This window comes from Vanessa atalanta, chromosome 3, assembly GCF_905147765.1.
Source record: "Vanessa atalanta chromosome 3, ilVanAtal1.2, whole genome shotgun sequence".
NCBI classification, from domain to species: domain Eukaryota; kingdom Metazoa; phylum Arthropoda; class Insecta; order Lepidoptera; family Nymphalidae; genus Vanessa; species Vanessa atalanta.
This window is the reverse complement of record NC_061873.1, coordinates 5094797-5112499: the sequence shown is the minus strand read 5'-3', so window position 1 is coordinate 5112499 and position 17703 is coordinate 5094797. Positions and strand designations below refer to the sequence as shown.

The 17703-nt window shown below is 29.0% G+C and overlaps 1 protein-coding gene across 1 annotated transcript; it reads right to left on the bottom strand.

Moving 5' to 3' along the window:
• Nucleotides 1-1073: 1073 nt before the first annotated feature.
• Nucleotides 1074-16536, bottom strand: LOC125077360 (zinc transporter ZIP10). The gene is made up of 4 exons (XM_047689285.1): nucleotides 16126-16536; nucleotides 4651-4792; nucleotides 2632-2826; nucleotides 1074-2552 (listed from the first exon to the last, which is right to left on the bottom strand). The coding sequence occupies exons 1-4, from the start codon at nucleotides 16285-16287 to the stop codon at nucleotides 1633-1635; spliced, it is 1419 nt and encodes a 472-aa protein (XP_047545241.1). The 5' UTR covers nucleotides 16288-16536; the 3' UTR covers nucleotides 1074-1632.
• Nucleotides 16537-17703: the final 1167 nt, after the last annotated feature.

Sequence of the window (17703 nt, the reverse complement as noted above, 5' to 3'; positions counted from 1 at the left end):
TTTTCATTTTATACATGAGAGAATTATTGTTTGATTGGTATAATCAATCAATAACCTCTTTTTCTTATTTCAGAGGTAAGCGGCCTGGCAAACCTTAGTTATCTGATTCTATCTCTTACATTGTCAATGAAAAAATGTTTTTTTTTTTTTAATAATACAGATGATACCTTCTTAAAATTATAAAGTAAATAAGATTTTATTTATATATAATATGAAAAAAAAACCTTTTGAAAGGGAATGGTGCATTTTTGTAACTACGTTAAACTACAGACGATTTAGCACTCATTTTATACTTTATGTCGATTTATTTTTAATATTTAAAGTGCTTTGAGCGGTATTAATTGATTGATTGATTTTTCTACATAATCAATGAAACTGCCAAAAAATAACGCTTACTTCAATCATAAGCATTATTTCTATTTAAAAAAATGTATTAAATAATTTAGTTTATCCTAAAACGGGTTCCAGTTAAACTGACTCAACCTTCAAACCAGAGTACAGTTCCGGTTTAAGGGTGAATAAGTAAATAATAAAACAAAACCTGTGTTAAAATAATAGAAGATTACTCTAATATGTTATCAATTATAATCATCTAGAATATTGTTTATTTACGTGATTCATACTCTCGATTTATAGCGCATACAAAAATAACATTGCATTGTATTGGATGAAATGGTAAATGTAGTAAAAACAATTATCCATACTCCATAAATAGCCAATAGTAACAGTTTCGAATGAATCAGTATTTTCCGAATAAATTAATTTATAGTTTATGGTTGATTGGGAAATAAATAATAATATTTAATCCGCGTCATATTAGAGTATTATTTTTATGTTGTCATTAAAATATGTCTACTGTAACCGTTTTGTGAATCGATTGATATGACCGTAGGATATTGTATCTGTATTAACGAATATTTTTTTCAGGCTTTTTAAAAAGCTCTGAAAAAAGGAAATTTAAAGTGATGACCTTATAATATTAAGGTAAAAATTAAAAATTGAATCATTTACAATAAATTATGAAATACTTTTATAGTTTAGAAAGATTAGAAGGTGAAATTAATACAGAAGTATTATATTTTAAACGGCACAATCCATTTTATTTTATTTGTTCAATTACATCTGGCATAAAATACTATTCAAACACTTTGTATTCTATTACTATACTATCACTTAAAAAATACGTAAACTTATGTCTAGACTTTATATTTGCTTTCATAGAATTCATATTTACAAAGACAACAAACATGCATTCTCATATAGTCATCGGAAGACAAACAATTAATATTACAGAACATAATAGAACTAAAACAGACTTAAAATTAAATACAGTTTATAGGTTATTTTTATCTATTTATTATTTGCTCATGAGACAAAGTACTAGAACAATATCCTATTACATATGTTTAGTAGAAGACTTCGCAAAATATTTAAATAGTTTAAATATTCCTTGGAATGTATAAATTTTATTTTCAGTTCGTAATAATGTTCAAAAATTGCTTGAGCAGTTCAGATTTTAAGTTAAACTTAATAATAACACTTATTTTTAAACTTATCTATTTTTTTACAAATAATTTTAACAACAACCATGAGTAGTTTACGATAATTATTATCACACAGAACACTTCTTTATCATTGTTCGGAATTTCTGAAAAGGTTTTGTATGGAATCCTCATGGAGGGCTATAAGTAGCATAATTATACCACCAGTAAGGAACCCGAGAACAGCGAGTACTAAATGCACACTTTTCCCTTTATTGTTTTCATTTATTTCTGGTATTAAGTCTGCTAATGCGATATAGAAGAACGTACCAGCTGTCGCAGCATATATCCACTGCGAAGCAGATTCGTGATCTTCAGCAAGCCAGATACCGCCTGCCATTCCCATAAAACTGAGAGCGGAAGAAAGTAAATTATAATACAAAGCACGTTTTATACTCATGCCGGAACGAAGTAATACTGCGAAATCTCCTAACTCATGGGGAAGCTCGTGGCAGAACACGGCAAGTGCTGTTGCAAAACCCGTCACTGGATCTCCACTAAATGCTGCTCCAATCGCTAGACCATCAGTTAGATTATGCAACCCGTCACCAACGATGACCATGAGAGCGGTTGATGTCATTGGGCGCTCAACTGGTGGTGGTGGCGATCCAGGCATCATAGCACCAAGCTCTATTGGCTCTATCTGTTTTGCCGATTCGACTTTCAATTCTTCAACGGATTTATTTGTCGCATCATGAGAATGGGAATGCCCTCCGTTAAGCAGTTGCATGATAGCTTCGACAGAGTAGAATATGAGAATAGTTAAGAAGGTTACGCTACATTTAAGGATAACATCGGTTTCTTCTTGAGGTTCATTTGGTGATCCATGTGATTTAAGTGCGTGAGGCATAAGATGTAGCAGCGCATCACCACATAAAGTACCCACAGCGACGGCTACTAAAAAGTGTATCACATGGCTGAAGATTACGGACTTTAACATAGGAACTATAGCAACACCTAACAATCCAGTAGCACTAATTACTAGAATGCTTAAACTTGCATATACCCATGCTGAAACAAACGAATTTTGATAAATAAATTATTTAAAAATATTTAACATTCGATAAATAGAAATAAAAATGTTACTTACTCCAAACCCTGTCGAGTTTTGGTGTAGGCGCATCAGTCTTGTAGCATGATCTTTGATCTAACTGGTATACAAGAGCAGGACACATTTCCAAAAATGTTTTCGGATTTATGGTAATAACACCTGGCTCGTTTTCCATTCCATATACTTCTAATATTTCCTTTGGAGATAGACATGACTTCTTCAATATAGGTGTTGCTGTAAAGCATTGTATTGATTAGTAATAGTAAGTATAGTTAAATTTATCTAAAAAACAATGTATTTTTTTACAATTTACATAATTATAAATAGGGAAAATTATTTAATTATTATTGTCATCAAGAGATAACATGTACCCATAGACAAATTTAATTTTTCGGTACGCTTTTGAATTCTATACTAGAAAAAAAATCTATAAATAATGTAGCATTGAATTTTTTATACTTGTACAAGGATATGAACGAAAGGGTCGTCGCACAATAAGCGGGAGCGTCACTAGGACCATAATTGGATAATAGCGGGTTCATAAATGACGAATGCTTCACCGTCTTATTGCGCACTAAAGATCTTCCTACAACATGTCGTGAATAGTGAACGTTTATGTATTATGTTTCTCATTACATTATAATTTATTTGATATCGTACATAATTAAGGTTTAGTTTGACATAGATATAAATTTTTTTTAAAAGGATAAGAGCTAAATAGCGTAGGTTTTTAATATTCCATAGTAGTTCTTTGCTGATTTAGCATCACCGTTCCTCTATGAATGAAATACCGAATGAAAAAAGCAGCCATAGTGTATTTTAATATGTACCAATAGATAAAGTCGTAGCTAATCAACAGTATAAAACTACGTTAGTTTTTGGGTAGGTCGTTTTTATACATGTTAATATTGGGACATATTTCATAGCTAACTACTTTTTATGTCATCATAAGGCTTTGGTGTGTGTTATGGTAAGATGTATGTACCTACAATAATAGTCTGATAAAACATTCGTTTAGATCATCGACCGTCATGGAGGACGAAACACAATCAATAGAAATTGGTCACGTAATGAATATACACAAAAAATACATTTCATCAATAAGGTTAGCAACGAAACGAATACCAAAAAAGTGCCTCAGTTATGTTTTCACGTAAATCATTTTTCTTTTCATCCAATGAAACGATTTCTTAACTTCTTGGTGCTACTATAAATTGCACTAGTGGAATTGAAAAAAAAATGAATCTATTTTATATTGGAATTTACGACCACGATTTGTCATTATTCGGCTGGAGGTACCGAACAATAGCTACAACACTTTGAGTGAGTGAGTAGCATGAAGGTCAGCATTCAGAGATATCCGTTACAATGATCATTTCTCAAGGACTCATCGGACTGTTCCTGTCTAATTTTCTGATACCTACATTTATGGTAGTTTCCTTCTTTCGCTGACCTTGTAAACGTCACTTACGAACTATGAATGTTTATTGGTAAATTACCTATAAATTAGTCTAACCTTTGCATTTTTAGGCACTTTTTTTATTTCGTAATAATCATCTACTGAATCAAACGAAATGTAAACTTAGAAGTCTAATCAATGACTTATAACTATTAAACTTAGTTTATAAAATAAATTTATTTAGTTATTTATCTACGTTTTTCAGTGTTGTGTTGAAATGTGTGTATGTTTGTTGATACAATAACACATAAATAAATATCATAAGAGTTTACTAATAATATTACATACAAATAGAAAAGGCTTTATCTTTACATGAACACAAAGAAAACCATTTCAAGTAGGTAACTTACGAAATAAAGAAAACGAAGTTATTTATTGTTAAAATGATCCTCATTTTAAAGCAAAATAATGGATTTTTTATATAATATAGCCATATTTTCATAATATGAAATTAGCTTGCATAACAAAATAAAATTCAGACAATTATTCATTACGAAAATAATTTGTTACCATAATCGTACCGTAAACGTATAACCGTAACCGTTTGTAATCGATTAACCTAACAGTTTTACGATAATGTAATCAGTAAATTTACTAACAAGATGGGGGTGATCTCTTATGTCGGTGCTGCGTATCGTGCAGTTGTTGAAAGCTGCCATTGATTCGATGAAGGGCGAGGTCGTGTGGCGAGCTAAAGACGCGTCCTCCCAAACCAAGACTATCCAGCAAATGCTCGAAGCCCTGTAAAATACAATAAAAATAAAATAACACGAGTTAAGTATTTAAATTGTCAGAAATATCAAGGTGAAGGTTACGTTTTATCTTTATTGATATGTGGTTTTATCCTCATTATCAAATCTATTAAAATACTTCGTAAATAATTATTATTAGCTCTTTAAGTTTTACCTTATAAATAATAATATGTAATACTCGTATTGTTATTAAATAATCTTATACACGCCTTTAAGTAATCTCTGAGTTTTATTTTAATATATTATTCTGTTATTATTCAACTTAATAAATATAACATTTTTGTATATATATATTTTTTAATTATGACATATGAATCATTTTCGTATTATATTTTGCCGTGTACAAATGTTATTTATTGTAACTTGCTATACTATTCATTACATTCGTAGCATGTTCGTTATGTAAAACATATCATGGTTTAGAAGATAAACGTCCTAAGTAAAAAATATTAAATTTTGATATTTTGATGTTATGTGTACCAAATTATAATCCTCTTTCAGTTTCAGTAATTCTACATCTTTCTATCTTATTTTAAAGCGTAAATTTATCTTAAATGACATAAAGGTGCACTCAAATAGCTTGATGACATTTATTAGCCATCGTAAACAATAATAACAACCAGGAATAGCTCACAAAACTTTTAGTAGATTATATACAAAAATGTTAAAGATATCTTAGTATAATTTCATATTTATATTCCACCGCAGAATTTATTGCAGATTGATTTTTTTTTTCAAAATATATTAATAATGTATCTTAACGTGCGTTATTAAACTAGTGACCAATTGCATGCTAACGTTGGGCACTACTGTACATTGTAGAAAAGGCCTTTCATAATAGATCTGGCAGTCCACCGTATAGAACTTTTAATAATATGTGATTTTAGAAATGATACTTAAATCGTTGTATACAACCGAATTATTACTTTAGTAATTAAGACTGATATTGTTACTTTAACAATCTGACTAACGCCAGCTCTCGCCCTTTATCGTGGTAGAGCAAGTTATCTTTCCCCCTGTACCATATTATGTCATTATAAGAGAGTTCGCCCCAGTATTAATCTAAATGATATCCTTATAACCTTAACTAGAATTAAACTCGTATGATCATGATCATAACTATTGCAATCTCACTGCGCTACGCAATGTTCTTTTTTTTTTACAACATTTTGTTTTTTTTCTTTTGCTTGAAACTGTTTTGAGTATTTTGGCGTCTTTTACTTGGCACTACTTCTTTCTCTTTACCCTAAGACAGCGTCAAATTTGAGCAAAAATATTAATTGAGTTTTGTGGGACCACTCCACTTGGTATCACCTTCAATGATTGCGATATTTCCGCATAAAATTCATAGTTCTACAGTTCATCTGTGTTTTTTCCATCGACGAAAATATATGTTAACTTTTTTATTTGTTTCCTTTACTCTTTGACCTTTGTACATCAAGTAGCTGCCTTTTGTCCTTTATTTGACCGAGGCTACCGTACTTATTGTCTTTCGATTCTTCTGTTTATAATTGAGTTTTATTGTTTTAATTAATATACCTAACGGAATATTGTCTTTATTTAAATAAGTAAATCAATCAGAATTAATTTTAACTAAAAATGTTTTAATTCAATACATAATCACTCTGCGTAGTATATAATTGCATAGAGAAATTATGTTATATTTCCTTTATTTATGAAATACTGGTTTTCATTTACTTCTTCATAAAAAAGAAAGGGTGTTTTCGAATGAAGTTGTTAAAAGTGGTACTCATGATTTTCAAAACCCAGGTTGTCAAATTTAATTCCTAACTTTCGGTAAAAATATGTTTGCTTTCCAAACGTTTTGTTTAATACTGACTGCCTTTAAATGGTATCTAAGAGTTTGTCGCGGTAAGTTTATTTTGTTTGTTTTATTTACAAACTAAGAGGAAACAAGGTTAACAGTTACAATGTAAAACTTGATCAAACAAATCAACAAAGTACCTGTTTCTGAACTAGATAAATAAATACCTGTGTTTCAGATATAACCATTATATCAGTATTATATTGTATTTTTTATTCCTTAGTCCAAGACGAGAGGACATAGATTAAAGAAGAAATTATTACAAAACTAAATATCATTTTTCTAAAAAAAAATATTATTTCCAATCATCAAATCAAATCAAATCAAAAACTCTTTATTTGGACATACACATTGTACAAATCATAAAATAAAATAAAAAATATACAAAATGACAAAAAACAGGAAAGAATGTGATGCCCAAATCATCATCATCATCCTCCTGCCCTTATCCCAATTTTACTTGGGGTCGGCGCAGCATGTCTTCTTCTTCTTCAATATTTCCAATATCACCCTTATTAATTAATTCCAAGCGACATCGTCATCGATTTGTTAATCTGATTTGTTAATATGTTTAGGATAAATGTTGTAAATTTAAAATAAAAATTTTATTTTTAAATTTGGGTATTACGTAACAAATACCTTATATTTTACTTTAATTGTATTCAATTGAGTGTAGCCAATATGGATTAGTTACATTTTTGAAATAATTACCACATTATTTTAAGAACACTGTTATATGATAATGGAAGCGTTATAACTTTACATTAGAACAGGCATGTCAAAACATAGTTGGACAAGAATTTGTCAACATTCAGAAAATATAAATGTTTATTGCTAGAAAAATAATTATAAATTACTGTTCAAAAGTACCTACATATTTTATTTTAAAATATATACTTTATATATTCTAACTTAGATTTAAATAATTATTCGAACATTTTTTATTTTTAATATATAGGTAAATTTTTAAAAAATTAAAAAATATATTGAATCTGTTTTTATTTTACAAAAGAGAGCAATCCGGTTTATTTATAATCTTGGAGCTAGAGACTATCTTGGATGTTTTTAACAAAGTAGGATTACTGACTGTGGGGTCATAGTATATTTACAACAATATTATGTATATTCACAGTAGCATTGATCACTTTGATAAAATCAGTAATAATCATTTTGCACAAGAAGTAAGGATAAGCTTAGAACGCCAAGTTGCCGACTCCGCAAAGTCAATAAATCATTCTTGGGGCAAGGTATCCGCTTCTATAATAAAATTCCGCAGACATTTTTAACTTTGCCGTTCCATAGATTCAAGTCAATTGTAAAAATATATTGGTAAAGAAGGCATATTATTCGATACAAGAATATATTGATGATAAAAAAGCATGGAGTTAATGCTTGTTGACTTCCAGGCAGGAGACATATTATAGTACATATATAATTGTATTTAACTAACATGACTGTATTTTTAGATATTGAGAGTAACTACTGAGTTTCTTGCCGGTTCTTCTCGGTAGAACCTACATTTCGAATCGGTGGTAGCTTTATTTTAAATAGTTTGTTAAATGACGATTCAAAAGTGTTTGTAAAAGCCTACTTGAATAAAGTATATTTTGATTTTGATTTTGTGAATTCTATGAGATATTGTTGAGTTCGATTGAAGACGATAAATATCTTAGAGGATATCATAAAGAAGAAGTTGAAAACAATTACAAAACTATAACTATATTCGTTCTATATTTTTTTTAACCATTTAAATTAGAATGCAAATAAAAAGACACATGTTTATAATAAATACTAACAATTATATTCAGTTATTTATCTAAATAATACTTATAATTAATTAGAGATGTAGGGTTAAACAGCTGAACAATAAATAGTCCATTTTCGTCTAAAGAAGATCGACATTTCAACTCTGCGATTCTATAGTTATGATAAGTCTCCATCTTAGTCGACGTTCGGATTTTGATTAAGCGACATCACTAAGCATTTTTTAGTATTAAATTTTATTAAGAAAAAAATTTTATTAAAAAATTTTGAGTAATTTTAGTCTTTACTATAATAATATTAAAGATAGGAAAACGTAATTAATGTTTTAACCTGTAGGTACCTGGATTTGAGTTTAGGACATTTAACCCTGCACACAGCTAATTCGTTGTTATTAAATGAAAATGAGCGCCTCATGTCGTCTTTTCCTCGCATTTTAATTTCATTCAAATATTGTATGGTATAACTAGAAAAATATAGTAATTGCGAAGTGTAAAGATTATTTTTAAATTTTTTGGAACATAATTTGACTTATCTAAGAACTTATGGCATGTATGTCATCGTCTTGTCTATAAACTCTTAGATCTAAAAATGTGATATTGTTTTCGTGTAGCTGTTATAGTTTTGGTGTTCAATTAGAAAGCGCCCCGACCGTCAATATTCTTTACTACGTTGACATCATAAGCTATTTTAAAACAGAAATAGACACAAAAAGATCTCTTGATCGCTCATGTTAAAGCGACAAGAACTGTCTTGCACTATGTACTTTGTTAATATATATACTTAATATTATTAATGCGAACGTAACTCTGTCTATTGCCTCAAGCTTAAACCTTATAAATTAAATCAGAATTTATATGAAATTTAGTATGGAGATAGTTTAAGTTCCGGCAAAGGACACTGACGACTTTTTTTAATTCACCTCTCGAGGGGCTTAAATGGCTAATTAACGTGCGGGTAAACCCGCAGGTTCAGTTAGTTCTGTATAAACTTATTATGTACAATAAAGAGTGGATGTAAGAAAATAAAAAAATACTTCAAGAGTTTGTTCGTTTAAGAGTTCTTTGAGTGTGTAGTGTGTAATCTATCTATATAAATAAAAATGAAAGTTTCATCACATTCGTCCGATTGTGATGGATACGCCCGCATGTTTCTAGTCCAAAAAACGAGATTTTTAATTTTAGTATATTTTTCTTCCAGTGTAGACTTATTATAAAGACCGTTTTTCTTTGTTTTGCCCGTGCGAAGCCGTAACGTAGATCTTATGAAACAGCTGTGCCCCGCGTACACATCGGAATCCCTATAATCATGTTGATGCAAAAATACCGTGAATATGTCTTTGTTGACTTTAAGTCAGGATCTTCCATCACATGCAATTAAATCTGTATAACACTCACTTATTATAAACATAAATTTATTTGTATTTGTTTGACATACATTTGTATTTTAAATGTTTGAAAAAGTAACGACTGAGCTTCTTGACGGTTATTCTAAGTTGAATCTACATGCCGAGATAGCAGCTTTAGATATTTTAATACAATTCCATAAGTGACGATTCAAGAGTACTTGTAAAACACACACTTTTATTAATTTGTACGGAAAGGTAATGTATTCGATTTACAGTTTTTCCAACCATTTAAATCAACGTTGCTATATCAGTTTAGTATTTTCAATTGAGTAATAAATGCTTACAAAGTAATCACTTTAACGACATGCCACTGTTTATCGATTTTGTTTAGAAATATTTTATGTCATTATTTGCTATTCAGTGCTGTTAAGAGAGATTAATAAGATATCATTTATAACAGCGAAATATATTTTACTACGAAGTATTTGCAAACTGTTCCTCTAGTGGTAAGAGTTGAATAAAAACGTTCTTAAATTCTTAGAATACATATTGATGTATTTTTTATAAAGCAATTACATTTTTTAACATAATGCACTATATATACATATATATATATATATAGTACTAGCTGAAGCTACGGCTTTACCCGTGCGAAATGTCTAAAACAAAAACTTCCAACCCCCGTTTTACCCCCTTAGTTTCGTAAAATCCGTTCTTAGCCGATGTCTACACCCTGTAAGCTTCGCTTTTATATACATATATAGTATATTCTTTTAGAAAATACATTTGTTAAATAGTTGTCATTATTTTGAGATGTAGAGTTAGTAAATAAACCCAACATTACAACAAACAACTAAAATTAAATGCAAACAACAATTAAAAACTTAATACGTCCTTCCTAGGGCAATATACTATATTAAAAATCTAAAAAAAAAGAATAACAATAATATGTACCTTTATGTCATGTTATTTATCTATGAAAGCGAATGAATAGAAAATGCACAAGGTTTCAGGTCACAGGGAAAATGCACTTGTGTTTGCGCACACATTTGTGCGCGCTTTATTTCCCATTGAGAAAACCAGATATAGCCCAAAAACGATCAAGAGACATCGTGTTTTCGAAGATTTCAGTTTACAATTACAATTAATTTAATACACAACTGATTATTTGATATCTACGATATATTTAGTTTGCAAAAGTAATATTCCATTGTCTTTTAATTATGATCTGCGTCTAATCATTCTTGTTTGATGTATTACTGTCTGCGATTCACTGTCTCGTATTTATGTGATACTAGCTAACTTCCGGCATGCGTTGCAACGCCTCATTATTATTTTTTGTAAACAATTATCCGATACAATTCGCTCGTCGCCTCTGCCGACGAAAACTGTACAAGGTTTTAACTCATTCGGGTATGAACGTACAAAATACAAACACAATCAGCGTTAATTTTTATATGAATGATGTATTAGGTAACAGAGTTATAGTGTTTTTAATGTAACGATTCGTTATTGATAAACTTGAAGTATTCTATAATGCTCTGATTCACACAGATACAAAATTATTATAAAAACGCATTGTTTCTTGCCGATATTTGAATTCAGAATCTAAACAAATCTAGACACTGCTCATGTCATCTATTATCAAAATATATAACAATATTTTTATGTAATGAATATAATGAATTCTAATTAGATACTGTACCTACCACACGTGGTAACATCCACGTTTACGTAAAGCTAGGAAAATAAAACAATATTAAACAATATACAGATTATACAGTATTTATCAAAGAGTAACTACTGTGTTTTTTTTTATTTATGGTATGCATGCCAGTGTGACATTTCATTAATTTTTAATCTTCTCTTCTTCCCACGCAAGGAGTTGAAAGACCGAGTCTATAATTATACAAAACATAAACTCTAATATCGCTAGTTAATTTAGATGCAAAATTAAACATCGTGTTATACATAAAAGCTCATAAATGAGGCTTGATAATACAAAAGTAATTTGTATATAGTTTCAGAATTATATGTAATATTGAAAATTGTATTACTGTTAAGAACAAGATGGAATGTCAATGCTATGATTAATCTATGTTTTATTTCCGATAGTTAATATGTATAATATGTATAATACAATTAAAAATGCTTTAGTAAATGTTTATATAATTTATCTATAGTTACAAAAATGTTTATATGTGACAAAATCACATTGCTAAAAAACACGTTTATATTTATTTTTATTCGAATCCACTGTTCGACATTATTAGGTGCCAAGTAAACTACATGCGTCATTTACCAGGGTTACCGCCGCGGAATAAAATAAAAAAATATATATATTTTCTTTTAGGTAATATTTTAAGATCAACCCATAACACGGTAATTTGTTATACATTAAAAAATAAATAGTTAGTGATAATTAGAATCGCGTTATTAAGTCGTTTTCGAGGCGTTATTCAGAAGCTATCATCATTGACATGCTACTTACGGATTTAAAGGCTAAAATAAAGATAGTAGGGTAAATATACGAAGATGATAGATAATTTTGTTTCAATAAAAAATATAAGCAAAACGATTCGTTATGCTTACTTTTTGAATGACTATACTATTATACTATTTTGAGTTACAATCCTGGGTCCAAATGAATGACTTTTGCAATGGATAAGTTTGTGTTTGTTCCGTGTTATTTAAATAACATGAAACAAAAAAAAAACACACACACACATAGTCAATAATTGAGTGTTATATATTATTGTCAATTATTATTTATCGATTCGCCTCTCAATAAAACGATCTCATCCGAATTACTGTCTGTATGCTCTTTCTGGTATATTTTTTTTCTATCTTTGTATAGATTATTTGTTTAGTGTCTTTATTTTTATGTTTTGTCAACCCTGAGTCTGTTTCGCTACAATATTACTTTCTTTTGAGAACAATGCTCTAAGGCAAAGTTTTCGCAGTTTTATGAGTTCAGTAGCAAAATTAAAAATAAAGAACATCATCGTGCACACCTGGGCTGTGCTAACACGTTGTTAACGTTAATATTAACGCGTGTATCTTTGATATTGATATAATATTTCCATAATAAATATCTGTACGTTTTTGTTTATTATTCTTACTATATTTAATAATATAGAAGTAAATATTTAAATATTTTTATTAAATGTGATAAAGAGTTTCCGGCATAGCAATTTGAATTTATTTTTATCAAATTTTATATTATTTAATTGTTATTTAATAATTATCAAAAAAACCAGTATGAATTATTTTACAATCGTTCGGAATTGGGGATAGTATAAATAAATAAAAAATATTACCATTTTTGCTCTATGATCCCTACACTGAATAATTAAATCAAAATAAAAAAAAGTATAATCGTTGTTATAAATTTATTAAAAAAAAATTCAAATACAAGATTCTCATAGTATTGGTTCTTAGTTTTTTTTTTAATTTACTGATTTTTACTGAATAAATTATAGTTATAACTGTATTTATTATTCGTTGGTTTGCAAATTCTATCTACATGTTTATACGTAGGTAACGATAGCTATTTTATATTTAAAATGACAGACTTAGATACATAAATTTGATTTTATAATGACAGCCATTTTAAAAATATCTGTGAAACAAAATTCGCAGCATGGTTTATTTTAGATTGAAAATGAATAGGCGTCTGCGTATTCTTATATAAGAAACGTCGTTATAGTTCGTTAATGTTACGTTAGAGTATTTTCGTGTACGTACAACGAAGTAACTTTCCGCTGTCGCTGTGACGATTTGTTATTTTTTTTTAAGTACAGTTAATATTACTTTATATTTTATTGCCTTAAATAAATTTATGGTTACCCTAAAAATCCTAAACTATATTGGTTTTATTTTATTTTTTATAAAGAGTGTCGTTATGAATAAAAATATTTATTTTATTTCATATTCAATTGCATAATGCAATAAAGTTTATTTATTTAATTAATTCTTCGCATTAAATAATAAGAGTAAGCTTACGCTAATTGATCATATGTAAATACATTTTGGAAGCTAAATATCGCTAATATATTATTATAATAATTTAATCTTACATAAACATGGTCTTACAGACATACATTCCTTGAAATCAGAATATACTTAATTTAAAATAAGAACTCACATGTTAAGTTTAAAATAGATAAATAATAAAATGTTTTGAATAACTGTAATTGACTTTAAAGATTGTTAAAATAATGCAATAAAGTTACACTCCCCTTTTATTAAATCGAAATTTACGTGTACATTTATTACTTCCTTTGAATAATAATTGCATAGCTGACAAACGGACGTGACAAAGTTATTTGAGTTTGATTACTGTACTAGCGTAACAAAATAGTACCGGACAAGTAACAATACCTAAGTCCGTATAATAGACAATTCTAAAAACTTAAAAAAAACCTAATATAAATTTATATTAGGCTAATAGTGAGTGTGAAAAAAAACATAAATTAATGATTTTTGCGCTGTATAGAAATAAAAAAACTTGAACATATCCCTGAGATCTTATAAATGAGTTTTGTTATTCTCATTTTCTAATTATAAAATCCAATCAAAGACAACATCGTTAATTGTATTCATTATACTTCAAAATAAACCCATAAAAAGAAGAAATAATGACTTCTTAGCTATTAAGAAAGTTATATGTCAATTTTAAAAAGCAAGTAAAGTTAAATAATATGTATGTATTGTTTATTTTGTTATAGCTCGGCGAACGAAGCAAAGATAAATTTGTTAGTTATGTACAGTAATTAGCTGTACATAACTAATAAAGTAACAAGTAAAATTACATTAAAATATTCGTTACAATAAAAACATGGTCTACACTGTGTTTTACAAATTTAATTATAATTTACCGTCAAGAACATTGTTTGTTTGTACAATTTGATACGCCATATTTATTACTTTTTAACCTCATTTTATATACGAGAAAGTTATCAACATCATTCTACTTTCCACTGTGGGTATATTCTTAATTAAGAATAGAAGGGTATTAGTTAACAATGGGATCGCAATCAATAGCGAACGCCATTATTTGTTTCAAACAACTCTACCTGATACATAGTAATTACGAATCTCGGTACTGTATTTGTTAATTCAACAAATCCATTTAGAATAGAACAACTATCCATTTATTGCCATAAAAAATATAAAAATAAACAAAAAAAAATATTTTTTAAACATTTTTTTTTTAATAATTGCATAATTCGCGTGCAAAAGCTAATTAGTCCTCAATCAATAAGATATTTTTTCGGTTAGAAAAAATAGTGGGCATAGACATAATATAAATTCATCTATTAAATGATTTATAAAAATATTGATTAATGTGTCATCTATACTGTTGTAGATACAATAATAGTTTATAATGGTAATAATATAAAATGGTCAAATAAATAATAAGACATTAAAAAGGTTTAATATAAGTGTAGAATATTCACAGTAATTTAAAAACATTTTGTATTCGTCGAATAAAAAACATATTACCCATGCCTAATTCATCCTGCCAGGATTTAAATTCGCTACTTCCTTTTCCGCAATCTAGACTCGCGTACTACTGAGACTAGATGTAATACAAAGGATAAATCACTCGAGTCCATTCAATCAGCATAATAAATAAAGAATGAGCGTATGTTTGATAATATCACACCCAGGTAGAATACTTAGTAAAACTTAAATCAAATTATAGATCTTATGTTTGAATATATTATCTATCAAATTCATGATTTATTTTAATAGTAGAATTATTAAGTTCTAAACATAAGTTTTAAATAGTATATTACTGAAATTTAACTTGTTTTATAGTTACTATTTACAATTGAATAAACTTATTAAAACTTCTGTTTATCTTAAAAACCAATTTTTATATTACTTATTTACATTAACTAATATTTAAGATATCAAAATGGAAAAATACATAATTAAATAGTTTCTGATAAAATTATGTACAAGTTAGATAATATGAAAAAACAAACACTTTAAATCCCCTAATATTAAACAAACTCGTACTTTTGGATTACGTTTATTAGTTAACTATAAGGAAGCTAGACATGTTCTTAATAGATTATATTTGAAATGATAAGAATTTTTTTGATTAAGATAACCAATCGATTTGTTGTAATATTTAAGTTCGATGAACTTCCGTTTACGAAATAGGGAAAGGTGTTTTAGAAAATTGTTATAGAAATTTTCCGTTGAGCTTGAGCCGTGAAGTGTGGGAATCACATTTCTCATGTTACGATAAAAAGAGAGCGTTGATATGTCACTTGAAGTAGAATTTTCACAGTAATTTACATTTTTGAAAAAGGATTATATGACTAAAATTTGTATGAAATGTTTAAATACTTATTATTGTTTGATTACATACCTCAAACGTAATGACTCCTTTGTCTCCATATTTATCGAATATCTTGTCTATAAAGTATTTTTCAGCTGGAAGGGTGTTGTTCTGGTCTGTATCTAATGTTTGAAGATTAGCGGCGTAGAACGCGTCTACCGCTAAGAGGACGATGGCGCACGTTGTCAACATAGTAGTGACTGAGTGCGCAGGTGGCCGGTGCGCCGGCGGCGGTCTCGCGTCTCCGCACAACACTATCAACCGATCAACTTCGAATGACTCGCTCGACCTGATATGACGCGCCACGTTACGACCACGCTTACACGACCCGCGCTATTTTGTTTATTTATCCGTGATAATCGCTAACGAAATCGCGAACCGGCTTTGAACGTTAAACAGGCGACTTCTTAAGTCGAAGTAAAGTATGCGTCTGAGACTTTCACCCGTCGCTCACTGGTGTCTTTGAGGCCGGTTCTAACACCGTTACTGATAAAGAGTTGTTTGCGTAGCGCTTCGCGGCCATTACTTCAGTTCGAGAACGAATGTATCCCGGAATCGTTAAAGGACAACAATAAGTATCTCGTAGCACTCAAATACTTCCTATGTTAATGACGAGTCAATAAATTGTATACTACATCGAATAATGTCAATCGATTAAGAAACATTTAAATAATTATCTGATCTTAAGTGAATACTCTTACAATATAACTAAGTAATTACTATACGAGTGTTTTATGTGTCTAGTAGTATACAAATTTTATAGATATGGGCTATTGCCACCTTTATCTTGATTGTGAAATATTAACTCGCTCATTTAATTTTAGTATCTAAACAAATGTAAACAAATTAATATTATAATTCATGTAGATACTTTAGACCTGTTCTTAGGTACCATCTCATAATACTAATAATAATTTCGTAATAAGGTATCTTTTAAATTTCTTGTTTCATTATTCGCTTATCATTGAAATGAAAGACTTTAATTAAACAATCTAATCATTAGTACAGTAGTATCAGTAGTATACATTGTATAAGAAATAACAAAACGTATCTGTTTACGTTCATATGCATAATTATTATTAATTCGAAGAGAACAAATAAACAAACAAACACTCATTATCGCATTTGATAAACAGCCTGTGAATGGGAATGTTTACTTCCGCATTTTTGTATCGTAAAAATTCGTTTAATATCTTAATGTTGTCATTAAAGAATTTAATAATTAAAACACGCTGTAGATCCTAATGTGTATTATATACAAATATATGTATGATTCGTGATTAATAGGTGGGAATTATTTTAAGGTTACTTGTTTACAAAAACACTTACGGAGCATTTTGAGAAATTATATAGGAGACCATTTTAGTTTTTAAAAAATTCTGACGAATCCATTTCTTTTTCTTGCACTAGAAACTTTCATAAGTCTGGTGTGGGAATTTGGTATTATGGGATTCTTACCTACTAAAACCACAGCGTTAACCGTTTTCGGCATGGATCGGCGGGGCGGTTGTGCTGCGCTAGTTGCTCGGTGGAGCTCTCATCAGTGAGCGAAGGTAATATCGCAAAACTTTCGTTTTAACCAGCCTTTATAGGGTATAGTTTGACCGA